This window comes from Jaculus jaculus, chromosome 16 (assembly GCF_020740685.1).
Source record: "Jaculus jaculus isolate mJacJac1 chromosome 16, mJacJac1.mat.Y.cur, whole genome shotgun sequence".
Taxonomy (NCBI): Eukaryota; Metazoa; Chordata; class Mammalia; order Rodentia; family Dipodidae; genus Jaculus; species Jaculus jaculus.
Genome location: NC_059117.1, coordinates 47,630,659 through 47,649,008, shown reverse-complemented (window position 1 = coordinate 47,649,008; position 18,350 = coordinate 47,630,659). Strand labels below are relative to the sequence as shown.

At 41.7% G+C, this 18,350-nt stretch overlaps 1 protein-coding gene across 1 annotated transcript in view; it reads right to left on the bottom strand.

Annotated features, from left to right (window-relative positions):
- Positions 1 to 18,350, bottom strand: part of Il17rb (interleukin 17 receptor B) — a 29,046-nt gene that overhangs the window by 9,498 nt on the left and 1,198 nt on the right. The window contains exons 2-6 of the mRNA XM_004652626.2: positions 15,233 to 15,257; positions 14,388 to 14,528; positions 12,796 to 12,923; positions 12,243 to 12,369; positions 11,145 to 11,192 (exon numbers count right to left, since the gene is read on the bottom strand). Of these exons, the coding sequence (XP_004652683.1) occupies positions 11,145 to 11,192; positions 12,243 to 12,369; positions 12,796 to 12,923; positions 14,388 to 14,528; positions 15,233 to 15,257 (469 nt within the window). The remainder of the gene's footprint in view (positions 1 to 11,144; positions 11,193 to 12,242; positions 12,370 to 12,795; positions 12,924 to 14,387; positions 14,529 to 15,232; positions 15,258 to 18,350) is intronic.

Sequence of the window (18,350 nt, the reverse complement as noted above, 5' to 3'; positions counted from 1 at the left end):
AAAAGGAAGGGAGCTTCCCATTAAGATGGCAGTGTAGGAACCATGACAAAGCAGCCTAGGGGAGAAAAAGCCAAAAAAAAAAAAAAAAAAAAAAAAAAGCAAAATACAAATACACTCGTTTACTAAAAAGTGAGGTGTAAAAGAAATCACCAATGGCAGCAGAGAAGTAGGAGAGATCCGGAGCATACAGATCCCACAGAGGCAGGCAGAAGTGTCTCCAGCAGCAGCTGCAGCAAGTCCATGGGGCCACAGCTGCAAGGCTCGGCTTAAGCTACAGGAAGAGCCAGGTGAGGGATTCTCCACTCACACCAGCCTGCTTGCAAACTCAAGAAACATGAAGGGAGGACAGCAGGAAAGAACAGAGGAGCGGCTAGTGAGGAAGAGTTATCATGTGGACCAGCGGGAGAACTAGAGCCACCATCCACAGCCTCCCCTCCCCCACCGCCAGCACCAGTAAGTACCAGAGACCTGAGGAAGGGAGCTCACAGCACCCAGCACCAGCGATCACAGCAGTGATCCAGTGACCCAGTAAGCCTACCTGAACCCACAGCACAGCAAAGAGGAACCCAAGTGGGAGCACAGCATAACTGAGAACAAAACTATCCCAAAAGGTAACTGGGATTACACTAGGTCAGTACTGCTAAATAAGCCTGGTATATAGGCTTGAATAGGAAGTGCTAATTGCACTGTCCATGTCAGGATAAATTATATGTTAAATCTGATGGATGGTCAGATTTGCCATTCTTAAATAAGCTATATTTTGAGCTTGTCATATGCTGCTTCCTGATTTATACTGCCTTTGTTTCCTCTTCTGTTGTTCATTAGGGTAGAGTCTCACTTGGTCATAAGCTGACTTGGAACCCTCAACAGACCAGAAATCTTAACCTCCTAGTTGACAAGTTTTAAGGGTATGGGGAAACACACACCCTAAGGGACTGTGACTTTGTTAGAGGATCTGGTTGTCATAATACCTACTCTTGCATAAATATTCTGTGCTATTTTTCATTGACTGCATACAGTGTTTGGTTAAATTTTAGAATCTGCCTGCATTTTGTTCCACTCAGCCTACTTGAATACTCTCATAGCAGGCAAACCCAACATCTAGGGTCACTTTTGTAGATACCCTGAGAGTCTTAAGAGCCACACCTAGCAGCTTAAGCTCCTACTCTGAAGATATATAACATCAGATTGACTGATACATCTAATAATACTGCAGCTAACTATAAAATCCAAGCATTAAATTAATCCAAGATGCAAAAATATGTACATTATAACACAAGAAACACAAAAAATCAAGACAATGTAAGTCCACCAAAAAGTATTAATGAATCAGAAATGACCTCCAGTGAGAATGATTTAGAAGAAATGCCTTAAAAATATTTCAAAAGAATTATTATAAATATGCTCAAAGAAGTCAAAGAGGAAATCAAAGAATACCCAGGAAACCAATTTAATGAAATAAAGAGGTCATTACAAGACATAAATAAGGAAATAGAAATAATAAAGAAAAACCAGTCAGAATTAGTAGCAATGAAGAATAAAGTCAATGAAATAAAACACTCTGTAGAAAATCTCATCAGTAGAATGGATGAAGGAGAGGACAGAATGTTTAAACTAGAAGACCAGGTGGCAGATCTAATACAGTCCAACAAAGAGAAAGACAAACTAATAGGAAAGTATGAATGGGAATTTTAAGATATTCAATTCAGGGTATACAGGCCCAGAAAGCCAAGAACCACATGTTCTCCCTCATATGTGGATCCTAGCTACAGGTGATTGGGCTTCTGCGTGAGAAGGAAAAAACTCAGTAGCAGAGACCAGTAAAGGAGATATAAAGGGAAGAGAAAGGAAGGGAGGAGGAAACTTAATAGGTTGGTATTGTATATATGGAAGTAGAATGATTGAGATGGGGAGGGGATATGATGGAGAATGGAATTTCAAAGGGGAAAGTGGTGGGGGAGGGTATTACCATGGGGTATGTTTTATAATCATGGAAAATGTTAATTAAAAATGAGGAAAAAAAAAAGAATTCAGGGTATAGTAGAAGGAGAAGAATTTAACTCCAAAGGCATAGTAGGAGTTTTCAACAAAATCATAGAAGAAAACTTCTCATAAATTGGGAAAGAGATGGCAATGCAAATATAGGAATCCTTTAGAACACTAACCAGACAAAACCTGGAAAGAACCTATCCTCAACATATTATAATTAAACTACCAAACATACAAACCAAAGAAAATACATTGAAAGCAGTTTGAAAAACCAAGTTATATACAAAGGCAAGCCCATCAGGATCATAGCAGATTACTCAACACAAATTTAAAAGGCAGAAGGGCTTGGAGGTATGTATTCCAAGTTCAGAAAGATAACAACTGTCAACCAAGGTTACTTTATCCTGCAAAGCTATCCTTTCAAATAGACTGAGAAATAAAGACATTCCACAACAAAAGCAACCTAAGGAATATTTGAAGACAAAAACCAGCTCTATAGAAAATACTTGAAAGAATTTTCCATGCTGAAGAGAAAGAAAAGCACACATGTAAGTAACCTGGATAAAAACAAACCATACTCAAATACTAGTTAATTCAAGAGGGCAAAGGTAAAACCGGAAGAACTACAAAAAAAAAAAAAAAAGATGGCAAAAATAAATACACACCTTTCAATAATATCTCTTAATATCAACAGCCTCAATGCCCCAACAAAAAGACATAGAATTGCAGACTGGGTTAAAAAGCAGGATCCTTCAATTTTTTGCCTTGAAGGAACTCACCCTTCTACAAAGGATGGACACTATCTTAGGGTGAAAGGTTGGAAAATGGTGTTTCAAGAAAATGGGCCTAGAAAACAAGCAGGGGTTGCTATCCTCAGATCTGACAAGGTTGACTTCAGTTCGACATTAGTTAGGGAGGTCACATTATATTGATTAAAGGCACACTCTAACAGGAGGACATTACAATCCTAAACATATATGCACCTAACATGGGGGCTCCCAACTTCATCAAACAAACACTACTAGAACTAAGGTCACAGATAACACCAAACACAGTTGAAGTGGGTGACTTCAACACCCTACGTCTCGTCAATTGACAGGTCATCCCAGCAAAAAATAAACAGAGAGGCATCTGGATTAAATGTGGTTATAGAACAAATGGACTTAACAGATACAAACAGGACATTTTATCCAAGTGCTGCAGAATACACATTCTTTTCAGCAGCACATGGAACATTCTCTAAAACAGACCATATATTAGGACACAAAGCAAACCTTAACAAATACAGGAAAATTGAAATAATCCCTTGCATTCTATCCGACCACAATGGAATCAAACTACAAATCAATAGTAAGAAAAGCTATAGAGCATACACAAAATCATAAAAACTAAACAATCCACTACTAAATAATGAATGGATTAATGAAGAAATCAAGAAGGAAATCAAAACATTCATAAGAGTCAAATGATAATGAGAACGCAACAACCAAACCTTTGGGACACAGTGAAGGCAGTCCTAAGAGGGAAATTTATAGCTTTAAGTGCCTATATTAAGAGATGAGAAAGGTCTTAAGTAAACAACTTAATGCCTCACCTTAAAGCCTTGGAAAAAGAAGAACAAGGCAAGCCAGAAATTAGTAAACAGGAAGAAATAATAAAGATTAGGGCAGAAATTAATGAAATAGAAACCAAAAAAAAAAAAAAAAAACCCCAAAGAATCAATGAAACAAAGAGCTGGTTCTTTGAAAGGATAAACAAGATTGATAAACCTTTAGCAAATCTGACCAAAAGAATAAGAGACACAATAAAATTAGAGATGAAAAAGGCACCATCACAAGAGATACCAGAGAAATTTTAAAAAATCATATGGCATATCATAAGAACATATACTCCACTAAGTTTGAAAATCTGAAAGAAATGGGTGATTTCCTTGATTTATATGACCTACCTAGATTAACCACTTAAACAGATCTGTAACAAGTATGGAGATCCAATCAGTTATCAGAAATCTCCCAACTAAAAAAAGTCCAGGCCCAGATGGATTCACTGGTAAATTTTACCAGACCTTCATGGAAGAACTAACACCAATGATTCTTAAACTTATCCATAAAATAGAAAAAGAAGGAATCCTACAGAGATGCAAAAATTCTCAACAACATATTGGCAAACAGAAAACAAGAATATATCAGAAAGATCATTCACCCTGACCAAGTAGGCTTTATTCCAGAGATGCAGGGGTGGTTCAACATACGCAAGTTGAATATACTATATAAATGGACTGAAGGACAAAACTCACATGATCATCTCATTAGGTACAGAGAAAGCAATTGACAAAATCCAACATCCCTTCTTGATAAAAGTTCTACAGAGACTTGGTAATAGAAGGAACATATCTCAACATAATAAAGCCTATTTATTACTAATCTACAGCCAATATATTACTAAATGGGGAAAAACTGGAAGCTTTTCCACTAAAATCATGAACAAGACAAGGGTGTCCACTGTCCCAACTTTTATTTAATATAGTACTGGAAGTCTTAGCCATAGCAATAAGGCAAGAGACACACATAAAAGGGATACAAATTGGAAAGGAAGTGGTCAAGTTATTATTATTTGCAGATGACATGATTCTGTATATACATAAAGGACCCTAAAGACTCTACCAGCAAACTTTTAGAGCTGATAAACACCTATAGCCATGAGGCAGGATACAAAATAAACACTCAGAAATCAGTAGCCTTCCTATATTCTAACAACAAAGAGAGGATGAAATCAGAGAAGCACTCTCATTCACAATTGCATCCCTCCCCCCCCCCCCAAAAAAGTACCTTGGAATAAATCTAAATAAGGAAGTGAAGGATCTCTACAATTAAAACTAAAACACTCAAGTAAGAAATTTCAGAAGACACTAGGAAATGGAAAGACATCCCTTGTTCTTGGATCAGAAGAATCAATATTGTGAAAATGGCAATCTTAGCAAAAGCAATCTATACATTTAATGCAATCCCCATCAAAATTTCAATGGCGTTCTTCAAGGAAATAGAAAAAAAAAAGATCAAAAATTCATTTGGAAGCACAAAAAAATCTTGAATATTTAAAACTATTGAGCAACAAAAATATGGCTGGTGGTATCACCATACCTGATTTTAACCTATACTACAGAGCCTAAGTAACAAAAACAGCATGGTACTGGCACAAAAGTGACATGTAGATCAATGGAATAGAGGACCCAGATGTAAGTCTGGGTAGCTATAGCCACCTGATATTTGACAAATATGCCAAAAACACTCACTGGAGAAAAGACAACCTCTTCAGTAAATGGTGCTGGGAAAACTGAATATGTATTTGTAGAAGGATGAAAGTAGATCCTTTTATCTATATACAAAAGAATTAAGTCCAAATGGATTAAAGACCTTAGTATCAGATCTGAAACTCTGAAACTGCTCGAGGAAAAAGTAGGGAAAACTCTTCAACATATTTTCCTTGGCAAAGACTTTTTGAATATAACCCCAATTGCCCAGGCAATAAAACTGCAGATTAACCGCTGGGACCTCATGAAATTACAAAGATTTTGTATGGCAAAGGAAACTGTGAATAAAGCAAAGAGGCAACCTACTGAATGGGAAAAAATCTTTGCCAGCTATACATCTGATAAAGGATTAATATCTAAGATATACAAAGAGATCAAAAAGTAATAAGAAATCAAACAACCCAATTAAAAAAAATCTATGACAATAAATAGTTCTCAAAAGACAAATATGGATGGCATATAAGCATCTAAAAAATGTTCTGCATCCCTAGTCATCAGGGAAATGCAATTAAAACTATGTTGAGATTTCATTTCGTTCCTGTCAGATTGGCTACCATCATGAAAACAAATGGCCATAAATGCTGTAAAAGGATGCGGAAAAAGAGGAACCCTTCTACACTGTTGGTGGGAATGCATTCCAGCCTTTGTGGAAATCAGTGTGGAGGTTTCTAAGACAGCTAAAAATAGATCTACCATATAACCCAGCTATAGCACTCCTAGGCATATATCCTAAGGATTCATCTCATTACTTTATAGATACTTGCTCAGCCATGTTTATTGCCAGTCAATTCACAATTGCTGGGAAATAGAACCAGCCTAGATGTCCCTCAACTGATGAGTGAATAATGAAGATATGGCAAATTTACATAATAGAGTTCTACTCAGCAGTAAAGAAAAATGAAGTTATGAAATTTGCAGGAAAATGGATGGATCTGGAAAGGATTATACTAAGTGAGGTGTGGTGGTTTGAATAGAATAGATGGCCCCCAATATATTCAGTTGTTTATTTGTTTGTAGTTTGCATCTTTAGCCACCTGGCTGGAGGCAATGTCACTGGGTGATCTTAAGGTGTGGTGGTGGGTGTCAGATTTCAATCTAAAGATATGCAAAGTATGCCTAGCTGGCATTCCTGAAGTGTGCTGTGGCTTTTGGCTTTTTTTTTTTTTTTTTTTTTTTTTTTTTTGGCTTGTGCTTCTCTCTGTGTTTGGTCCTATGAAGGCAGGCCAGCTTCTTCTGCCATTTATGGAACTTCCCCTGGATCTGTATGCTTCAATAAATATCCCTTCCTCCATAACTTTGCCTGGTCTGGAAGTTCATCTCAGTGAACCTGAAGCTGTCTGCTACAGAACTTGGTACCAGTAGTGGGGTGAGATGAACCTGACCATGTGGATGTTGATCTTTTGGAACCTTTGTTTTGGAGGAATAGGCATGGATTTGGTGCTTGCAACTGAAGGTGTCTTCTGGAGTGGTAAGCCAAGTTTTATGGACTATTCTGATGAGAGTCTGAGAATGCTAAGTGCAGACAGCATTGAACTTCTAGGCTTGGCTTATGAGCTTTCTAAGGGGAAGGAAAGACTGCAGAGGATTTTGTTGGAACAGGGCTACTGGCATAAGGGTTGACTGCATCCTGCTGCCCAGGCCCAGAGTTTGATCAAGGTTAAATTTGTAATGGACTGATGTGCTTGGCTAGAGATATTGGACTGAGAGATTTAAGATTTTAAGCTGGAAAGCCTTAAGCAAGTTAAAATTATAGGCACTGAGACTGGTTTTAGGTTACTGAATCTGCTATTGTCAAACACATTAGCAATCTTAAAAGAAGATGGTCCAATTGCTTTACCATGGAAAGGATGCCTGAAGAAAGACTATCATAGAAATGCAAACACTTTTGAAAAGAGTTGACTGAAGAAGGAACCTGCTTTTCAAGGTTATGATTTCTTTTATCTGTGAGTTAAGAATATGGCTGTGTTCTGCACACCTGGTATTGGTTTCAAAAGCATGAAAAATGTGAGGAGTGGTCGTGAATTGCACATACTTCCAGGAGCTGCTGCTGAGATGTGGCATGAGGTAGGGCCTGATGCCCTGATAGGCTGAAAGAGTCTTTGGAAAATGTGAGGAGTGGTCATGAATTGCACATGGTTCCAGGAGCTGCTGCTGAGATGTGGCATGATGCAGGGCATGATGCCCTGATAGGCTGAAAGAGCCTTTGGAGGATGGACCGTGGTTTGCATGAAGACCTCAAGAAGTTTTGGATATACCAGGACTGTGCAAGGGCTACCATGGAGTACACTGTTGACCTGAGATGGAAGTGTTCCCTGGCTACTCTGCCCAGGTGAAGGGGCGGAATTGGAAAATCTGGAGACTTTCAGTCTCTGGTTGTATTGGACTTGAACTGCAGAAGTTTGATGTTTGTTTGATGGTGGTTGAGTTTGCACTGTTTTAGTCTCTCCTTGCTATGCCTTATACCAAATGTTTACTTTGTGCCTTTATATGTTAGAATTATTTAACTTGTTTGATTTTACAGGTTTTAAAATCTTAAATTGGTCAAGACTGTGGGTTCCTTTGAAATTGAACTGGGTACAATTTACAATGTGTGATGGTTATAAATGTATTGGGGACCAGGGGCAGAATGTGGTGGTTTGAATAGAATAGATGGCCCCCAATATATTCAGTTGTTTATTTGTTTGCAGTTTGCATCTTTAGCCACCTGGCTGGAGGCAATGTCACTGGGTGATCTTAAGGTGTGGTGGTGGGTGTCAGATTTCAATCTAAAGATATGCAAAGTATGCCTAGCTGGCATTCCTGAAGTGTGCTGTGGCTTTTGACTTTTTTTGGCTTGTTCTTCTCTCTCTGCTTGGTTCTGTGAAGGCAAGCCAGCTTCTTCTGCCATTTATGGAATTTCCTCTGGATCTGTAAGCTTCAATAAATATCCCTTCCTCCATAACTGTACCTGGTCTGGAAGTTCATCTCAATGAACGTGAAGCTGTCTGCTACATGAGGTAACCCAGGCCCAGAAAGCCAAACATCACATTTTCTCTCTCATATGTGGATCCTAGCTATAGATGATTGGACTTCTGTGTGAGTAGGAAGAAAACTCAGTAGCATAGGCCAGTAAGCTAAAAAGGAGATATAAAGGGAATAGAAAGGAAGGCAGGGGGTACTTAATAGGATGGTATTGTATACATGTAAGTAGAAGAATAGATTGATGGGGTGAAAAGGCTTAAGTGAGGTCAGGGGAAGAGATTGAGTAAAGGAAAGGTGGAGGGAGGGCTAATCAAAATTTAAGAGGATATAAATAAGTCATATGGAAACCTATGTTTTTGGACAATAAAACACAAAGGAACCATAGATTGTTACTAGAAAATTTTCAGTGCCAGGGATGGGATATGTTCCAGTGAGTTGTTGGCCAGGGAGGTCCCTGATGCCCCCAAAGCATTACAGGCCATTGCCAAGGCCCTTGGTTTCCCACCAGAAATAGATGGTAAGACCCTATTGTTGAAGACTCCACATACTTGGGCTGCAAGGCCACTGAGAAATCCTGCTGGAACTGAGCTGAAAATCTCCTCCATGTAGACCAACTGACAGAAAGCTGGAAGAAGCCATTCTTCTGCATGCAATTCAATGGGAGAGAAAGAAATCACCATTGAAGATACTCAACAGTGGATACTGCAAGCCTTATATTTGGCCAGCTTGGCCAAATGAGCAAATGGGTGCAATAGTGGCACATCTTTATTGGTGGAAACCAACTGCCCTCTAATTGGGCTGGAGGCCCACTCCATGGGAGGAAATACATCCCTGATACTAAAAACCTACAACAGGCTAGCTATGAGCCCTAGGAGTTTAACGTTTGCTGCTGTCTGGCTAAATGTATATACTATGCTTATCAAACTGCCCAGTAAGCACTTCTCTTAATATTCAAACCCATATATTAATGCTACTCTCACTTTTGGTAGAGAACCTTCTTTTTTCAGATGGCAGTGACCTTGGGATGACTCAGAAGGCATCATGGTGCTGGGAAGAAGTGACAGAGTGCTCAGCACTGCAATATCTCTATCACATCTTCCAAGGCTTAGGGTCCATTATGGAAGAGGTGGTAAAAAGAATGTAAGAACCAAAGGAAGGGTAGGCTCCTTACAACGTGCTCCTCCAGACACAAAATGGCCTGACTATCCATGAACTCACAGTGCCTGACACTACCTACACAAGACCATCATAATAGGAGGAAAAGATGATGACATCAAAATGAAAAAGAGACTGATTGAGATGGGGAGGGGATATGATGGAGTTTAAAAGGGGAAAATGGGGGAAGGGAGGGCATTACCATGGGATATTGCTTACAATCATGGAAGTTGTTAATAAAAAACAGGTTAATTTTTCAAAAAGGAAGGAAGAAGGGAAGGACAAAGGGAAGAAAGAAACAAGGAAAAAGCTTCATTCATGTGACTTGCGAATAAGGACTGAGTTAATTTCCATGAACATGGGATATATTCAGGAGACCCTTTCAGAGTCTGACTCAGAAATGGCTTTAGGAGTGAATTTAAGGGCTGATTCTAGATTCAGATCTTGGGATCTCACTCCTCTGGTGCTTATATTCATTCTCTCACAGATCTCTGTCAGTGGGAAGCAAGATGGGGTCTGAAACCATTTCTCAAAGCCACTAACCTCATTAGCATTACAAAGACTTTCCTGCCTGGAAATGCACTCTAACCCTTCTTTGGAAGTGTGGTTTGGGACTAATTATCTCAAAGTGGCTATTTCACAATTCAAGAAGAGGACTATAATTGTCTAGCATGGAAGAGACACCCAGTGTGAGGACACAGGCTGAGAGCATGACTCTAGTTCATTACTTAGGTAACATTGTGCCCTGTTTGCTAATGCAAACAGAAGGTTCACAGAGTTCCCATGACCTCAGGTCAGTGGTGGTGGTAAAGAAGTGAAGGTGCTCACAGGACTCTAGTCCAATCATAAATAGCCTTCCATTGTTAACACTGCTAAGTGTGGTCTGGGCTAAAATGTTAGTTTAACCAAGCAGGAGGAGTGATTTCCCATGACTGTGGTTCCACTACATAAACCAAAGAGCCTCCTCTTGGATAGGCTGCCTGCCCCAGTGGACCAAGCACTAGCCAAGGACCAAAAATGCTTCTGCCTCCACTGAGGGGCTTGGGCACACCTTCCAGCTTCATGTCTCAATTCTTTATCTCTAAAACAATGCCTCTGTGGTGAAAGGCACTTGTTTGCAAAGTCTGACAACCTGAGTTCAATTTCCCAGTACCCATATCCATGTACCACATAAGGCCAGATGCATAAAGCAGTGCATACATCTGGGGTTAATTTGCAAGAGGCCCTGGTGTGCTCATTCTCTCTTTCTCCTTCTCCTTTTCTTTCTCTTTCTCTTTCTCTTTCTCTTTCTCTTTCCTTGCAAATAAAGTTTAAAAAAAAAAACAAAAAACGGGAGTGGTGGTGCATGCCTTTAATCCCAGCACTCAGGAGGCAGAGGTAGGAGGATCGCTGTGAGTTCAAGGCCACTCTGAGACTAAATAGTGAATTCTAGGTCAGCTTGGACTAGAGCGAGATTCTACCTCGAAAAACAAAACAAAACAAGATGGCTTGCGCTTGGTGTGCTTGAGCTCAGGTCATGAGTAGGTCTGAATAGCAAAAGCAAAAGTTGGGCTGGAGAAATGGTTTAGCGGTCAAGGCCTGCAAGCCAAAGGACTCAGGCTTGATTCCCAAGGCCCACATAAGGTGGTGTGCGCATCTGGCATTCCTGTACAGCATGCCCATCTCTCTCTCCTCTAAAATAAATAAACAAAAATATTTTTTTAAAAAGCAAAGTGCTACATTGACTTACCTCCCCCAATGCACTGTTTCTTGTATTTCATGATGTGATGGAGGCAGCCTGCAAATACGAAAGCTTTTACACTTTAGAAAACCCCTTGCCTCCCCCCACCCAGCTGCACGTGCCACAGAGTAGTGAAACATTCCAGAGGTAAGACAATAAATCTAAATAGAGCACTAACATTTTATTGCTAAACAGAAAAACATCTGTCCACAGAGTGAGTGGGAAGGAGTCGAATGTAAACACAACCTTTCTCAAAGCAGTACTGACCATTCTACCCTTTCCAGACAGGAAGCCTAATCCATCCAGATCCCTGGCAGGCGTAACCCTAACCAAGCAATGATAAAGGTGAATTTCAGTGCAGACACACACCCGGTAGGACATAATGAGGCGGTATAACTCCTCTGTGGTATTAATTTCCAAACCTCATTATCTTTGGTCAACACATGAGACAAACATCAGACAAGCCCAAATTGTGGACAGTCTATGGGATGCTTATGAAAGTCATGACCAAAGAAGACTAAGGTGGCACAAGGAGCTAAATGCCTTTGAAACAGAAAGAAGTAATTAATTAATTAAAAAGCAGCTATGCCAGGCATGGCAGCACATGCCTTTAATCCCAGCCCTTGGGAGGCAGAGGTAGGAGGATTGCCATGAGTTCAAGGCCACCCTGAGACTGCAAAGTAAATTCCAGGTCAGCTTGAGCTAGAGCAAGACCCTACCTCAAAAAGGGGGGGAAAAAACCAGCTGGAGGGGCTAGAGTGATGGTTCAGTGGTAAGAGGCACTTGCTTGCAAGGCCTGATGGCCCAGGCTTGATTACTCCTGTAAAACCATGTAAAATGTGTATCTGTAGTTCATTTGCAACAGCTTGAGGTCCCGATATGCCCATACTCTCACAAATAAACAAATGAAACTATCATTAAAAAAAGAATCATGCAGCACAATTATGAATATAACTATATGAACTTTTTGGAATCTACCTGCTTATGTTTGTGATATCTATCTCTATCTATCTATGTGTGTGTGTCTGTGTATGTGTGTATGTATGTATATATATATAGTATACATCATTCTATACAGACAATAACCAAAGAAGTAAGGAAGTTTACCTGGTGAGGTGAAGTTCACAGACAGAGAAGGGCTGTCTTCATTGATATTAGCATTGGGGATATTATGGGCGCCAATGAGATAGAGAGTGTTCGGATCCACAGGAAAGCCTACATAAGAGAAGGTCCACTGAAAGGCAAAGGGAGACAGTTTGAGTTGCTCACAGGCCACACAATGTGGGAGCAATGCCTGTGGGTGCCTTTCTGTGTATAGTTTCATCCCTAACTCTCTAGCTGGAGCTTAGGTCTCTAGCCATTGCCTACATAGGGAACAACCCCATGAAATTTGCTGATACAATTCACAGAATCCAAGTGAGCTGGTAATTTTGGAGTCAGGATTTAAGTCCAGCTCTCCTCTCCTTGCTTAATGGGGCTCAGAGGCTCAGAGATGCTGACTTGCCCAAAGCTCAAAGTAATCACATGACCCAAAGCAGTTTGAACCCAGCTATCCTGCTATGCATCACAGTTGCTCACCAGCATTTTCTGGGGCACATCGTCCATGCTCCCCAAACAAAGGCCAGCTGTCGAAGACAGCCACGTGCCTGAGAGTGCTTACTTTGCCGCCAGAGGGTCTGGTCTGACTCTGGAAGGCCTCTGTGTAATTGCACCTCACACAGCTATATGACTGCATGCTGCTTTTTCCAGTGACACAGATCTTGGTGGCCTTCAACAAGCGGATGCTAGCTGCAGAGATAAGCAAGAGGGCAGGTGTTCTGTTAGCATTGTGTGGCTCATGGGGGGCTTGATGCTTAACATGCCTCATCACAGATGGTGAGACCCAAGGTGCCCATGTGCAGAGATGATAATTTTTCTGCCTCAGTCTCCCAAGTTCTGGGCAAATGGACTCTTGACTGGACCAAATTTAACTAACTTTAGTTGATGGAAACCATGACATGGGTCCTAGGCTCCCAAGATTGGTTCTAGTAAGAACCCACATGTTGCATTTCAGCATAATCTAAAGGAAGTGTCAAGAATTTGATGATGTCATTTTGTAAGTGGCAAAGCACTCTATATCAGTGCTTTTCCTAAACTAGGGGAATCACCTCTGGCCTCCCCCTAACTTTTTCCATGAAATGATACATAGAAAGTACACAGATCACCAGTGTGCCACTCAACAACTTTGCACACATATGTGACCAATACTGGCCAAGAAACACCCTCCTGTCCCCTCCCCTGCTGAATGCCTCCAGTGTCCCCTTTCAGTTACACCCACACCATATTAACTACCATTGTGACTTCTCATTTCTAGATCAGTTTTACCTGTCTTGCTCTTTTAAAAGAATCATGAGGGGGCTGGAGAGATGGCTTAGTGGTTAAGGCACATGCCTGTGAAGCCTAAGGACCAAGGTTCCATCCTCCAGGTCCCACATAAGCCATGGTGGCATATGCATCTGAGGTTCATTTGCAGTGGCTAGAGGCCCTGGTGTGCCCATTCTCACTATCTCTCCCTCTCTCTGTCTCTAATAAAAAGAAAGAAAGAAAGAAAGAAAGAAAGAAAGAAAGAAAGAAAGAAAGAAAGAAAGAAAGGAAGGAAGGAAGGAAGGAAGGAAGGAAGGAAGGAAGGAAGGAAGGAAGGAAAGAAAGAATAGTGAGGACTGGAGAGAGAGGTCAGTGGTTTATGTGATTGCCTACAAAGCCTAATGACGTGGGTTGGATTTCCCAGCATCCATGTAGAGTCAGAGGCACAAGTGGCACATTCATCTGGAGTTTGTTTGCAGTAGCCAGAGGTCCTGGTGCTCATTTGTGCTCGCTCCCTCTCTCTCTCTCCCTCTCCCTCTCCCTCCCCCCTCTCTCTGCTTACATACAAATAAGTAAAAATATTTAAAAAAGAAATCATGCAGCACAATTACAGATACAACTGTATGAACTCTCTGTGATACCCATATGTTATATATAGGTATAGAGCATTCCTCCTTATTGATATAGTTGGGGTTCCACTTTGGGATTCCATTCTAATGTTGGGCATTTGAATGCTTTGGGCTGTTATGAATGGTGCTATTGTGAACATCCTAGGATGTGACTTTGGGTACATATATTATAGGTATTTCTGCTAGAATGGCCTAAGAATAGAACCAATGTATTGCATGCCCTGTATATTTCTGGTTCACTAGACCCTTCAGGCCCAATCTTTGATTGATGTAAACTTACCATCTGCCCGGAGTATCCAGCTTATATTCATCAAAATTGAGTAATCTTTTGATGCGACCCTGGTTTTAAGAGGTTGAACTTGAAGGTCCCGCAAGTCTCCTGGGGTCAGAGTATGTTGAACCATCCACTCTGGAGATGGCCCTGGGAAAAGGCAAGACTTCCCATGACATTCTCAATCCATGCCCAGTCTGATGCCATTTCCTGTAAGCCCTCTGCCTTGAACAATTGATCTTTCATTCACAATGATTACTTCTTGCCATGGTAGCTCACACCTTTCTGGGTCCTGGCTGGTTGATTTACCCGAGGAAATACTGTCAGCCTCCTGGTCCAAACTGAGGGTGCTCATATACACACATGTATATTTAGGGTACTTGATATGTCTATTAGAGTCAGTCTGGCCTTCCCTATGCCTCAGCCCTGGACTCTGGCCAGCTGGTCCACACCATCCTACCTTTCTTAGCCACCAACCTCTGATGCTACCATCTCTCCTCTAGCATGTCCTCCCTATTCACATTTCTTGAGTAAAAACCAATCCATTCTTCAAAGGTTACCATCTCAGATGCCCATTTGTAAACCATCTCTTTCTGGTCCTAACATAAATATCCTCCCTCCTATGGCACGCCCACCTTGTGCAGGATGGCAGTCATGATTTCCCACCCTGCATGACCAGTCCCACTTTGCCCATGTGCACTGACTGGCCAGCCCATCTCAGACACTTCCTTCTTCCCTGAGTTCTTTGAGAATGTCACCCCCATTAGCTAACAAAGTAGTGCTTGTTTCCATGACCCACATGGCCTCTTAAACTCCAACTGAGCCCTTCAGTACCCATTCCCTAATGCACCTACCAGTCTCGTGGCCACACTGAATAGCCTATAGGAGAGAAAGAAACCAAGTGTCATGTCAAAGCCAGCAAACTGTAAGCCTTCCCTTATCAAATAGGTTAAAAGGCCTCTGTCTCTTTAGATGCATACATAAGTGACAACTGTAAACTTATCTGGTTCCACTTCGAAGCTTAGGAAGAACTAAGTTGCCCCATTGTCCATTAGGATAAGCTGGGGATTAGCTATCGGTACGCCTGACCCTCCAGCCCATCACCTCAACTGAAGACCAAAGATGAGTTCTACTTATTTCTGGGCAGCACCCTTCCCTGCCACAAGCAGGAGTGATTGTGCGTTATCATGAAGCATTCTGAACATCTAATGTTTAATGCAGGTTTTCAGGCTGGTGTGTTTGTTGATTTTCCCTAGGTTACTGTGGTGGTTTGATTCAGGTGTCTCCCATAAACTTAGGTGTTCTGAATGCTAGGTTCCCAGCTGATGGATATTTGGGAATTAAGGCCTCCTGAAGGGAGTGTATTATTGGGGGCGGGCTTATGGGCTTTATAGCCAGTTTCCCCATGCCAGTGTTTGGCACACCCTCCTGTTGCTGTGGTCCACCTTATGTTGGCCAGGGGGTGATGTCCACCCTCTGCTCATGCCATCCTTTTCCCCTGCCATCATGGAGCTTCCCCTCGAGCCTATAAGCCAAAATAAATCTCTTTTTCCCAGAAACTGCTCTTGGTTGGGTGATTTCTACCAGCAATGCAAACTGGACTGCAACATTAAAGTGGTACCGAGGAGTGGGATTGCTGCTAGACACCTGACTGTGTGGCTTTGGCCTTTTGGAGCTGATTTTCAAGAGGAAAGTGGAAAGAGTTGAAACCTTGGCCTAACAGATGCCTTGCAGTGCTGTAAGTACAGCTTGATGGACTATTCTGGTCAGAGCTACAAGACCTGAATGCAGTAAGAACTATGGACTGTGAGGTTTGGTTTATGAGGGCGAGAAAGAGCTTTGCCTGGACTGGGCTAGCAGTTTGTGTGAGAAGCTTGCTCTTGTGCCCATGTCTTGAGAAGTTGTGCAGGGTTGCTTTGCGTAGAAATGAACTGGTGTATGCAGAGGGATATGGCACAGAAAGAAAAATCTTTGGATGAACTGTTGCCCATTCAGCTGCAACTGAGAGATTACAACCTTTGAGACTGGGCTAGCTGACCTGCACTGGGGCAACAAAAAGAATGTCGACTCTTTTGAAGGGGCCTGAGTGCTCAAGGAGTGTCCTATTCTTCAAAGTCTGCTTTATTCCCCCCCTGGATTAACAAATTGGCACCCTACCTGGTATTGTGGAGTATAAGAAATGCTGGAAAGAGGGTCATTGAGTTTGCAACATGGTCTTGTGCTTTGGAAATGGCCATGGGCAGTGTGAAGCGGGTTTTCTGGTTGCCTGCATAGAGACCCCATGGGGCCATGAAGATGAACCGTGGCTTGCAGTAGAGACCCAGTGGAGATGCCGGGACCATGAGATGGCTGCCAAGGAGCTGCCGGCCCCGATGAAGTTTCCCAGGACTGTGAGTAGCCTAGCTGGAGGGGCGGAATTGGAATGCCAGAGACTTGTTGCTGGTTATAATTATCGGACTTAAAGATTTGTCACTGGCTAGAGTTGCTGGACTTGAAGCTACAGAGTTTGATGTTTGCCCTGGTTGTTTTAAATCTTGTATTGGTTGAATGTTTCTTTGCTATGCCCAATGCCATCTTTTGCAGTGTGAATATTTATTCTGTGCCATTATGGTTTTTTTGAGGTTATATTTTGGTATTATGGCTCAGTTAAAAGATCTTGGACTATGGGGATGTATGAACATCATTGGGATTGATTAAAAACTATGGGGACTTTTAAAATGAGATGAATGCATTGTATTTTACATCACGTATAGATATCAGTTTATGGGGGCCAGGGGCGGAATGTGGTGGTTTGATTCAGGTGTCCCCCATAAACTTAGGTGTTCTGAATGCTAGGTTCCCAGCTGATGGATATTTGGGAATTAAGACCTCCTGGAGGGAGTGTATTATTGGGGGCGGGCTTATGGGCTTTATAGCCAGTTTCCCCATGCCAGTGTTTGGCACACCCTCCTGTTGCTGTGGTCCACCTTATGTTGGCCAGGGGGTGATGTCCACCCTCTGCTCATGCCATCCTTTCCCCCTGCCATCATGGAGCTTCCCCTCGAGCCTGTAAGCCAAAATAAATCTCTTTTTCCCAGAAGCTACTCTTGGTTGGGTAATTTCTACCAGCAATGCGAACTGGACTGCAACAGTTACTAACTGGTTGTGCAAATAACAGAAAACAGTATCCTCTCAGGTTTCCAACATACTTCTTTTCTGATATAGAAGGATTTGAGTGATTTAGAAAGCCATGGGGGGGGGGGCTACTGAAGAGATGGATTAGCAGTTAAAGTGCTTGTCTGCAAAGCCTAAGGACACAGATTCAATTTCTCAGAAGCCATGTAAGCCAGATTCACATGGTGGCACATGCATCTGGAGTTTATTTGCAGTGCCTAGAAGCCCTGGCATGCTCATCCCTTCCCTCCCTCCCTCCACCCCCCCAAAGAGGAGGCTGGAGAGATGACTTAGCGGTTAAGGCACTTGCCTATGAAGCCTAAGGACCCAAGTTTGATTCTCCAGGTCCCAGATGCACAAGGTGGCACATGTATCTGGAGTTTGTTTGCAGTGGCTAGAGACCTATTCTCTCTCTTTCTCTCCCTTCTCTGTCTCTTATAAATAAAAAATAAATATGAAGAAAAGAAAAGAAGCTGGGTGTGGTGGTACACACCTCTAATCCCAGCACTTGGGAGATAGAGGTACGGTACGACAATCACCATGAATTCAAGGCCACCCTGACACTACATAGTGAATTCCAGGTCATCCTGAGCTACGATGAGACCCTACCACGAAAAAAAAAAAAAAAAAAAAAAAAAAAAAAAAAAAAAAAGAGGATATGTGATTTCATCATGTTATGTTTTTTAAACAGCTTTCAAAACAAGTAAATGTGTCTCATCAGTGCCTAAGAAAGGCCACTACTAAACCCTTTAGCATTTACTACTCATGTCTTCACATAAAAAATAAGTACTGCTGGGTGTGATGGCACACACCTCTGTG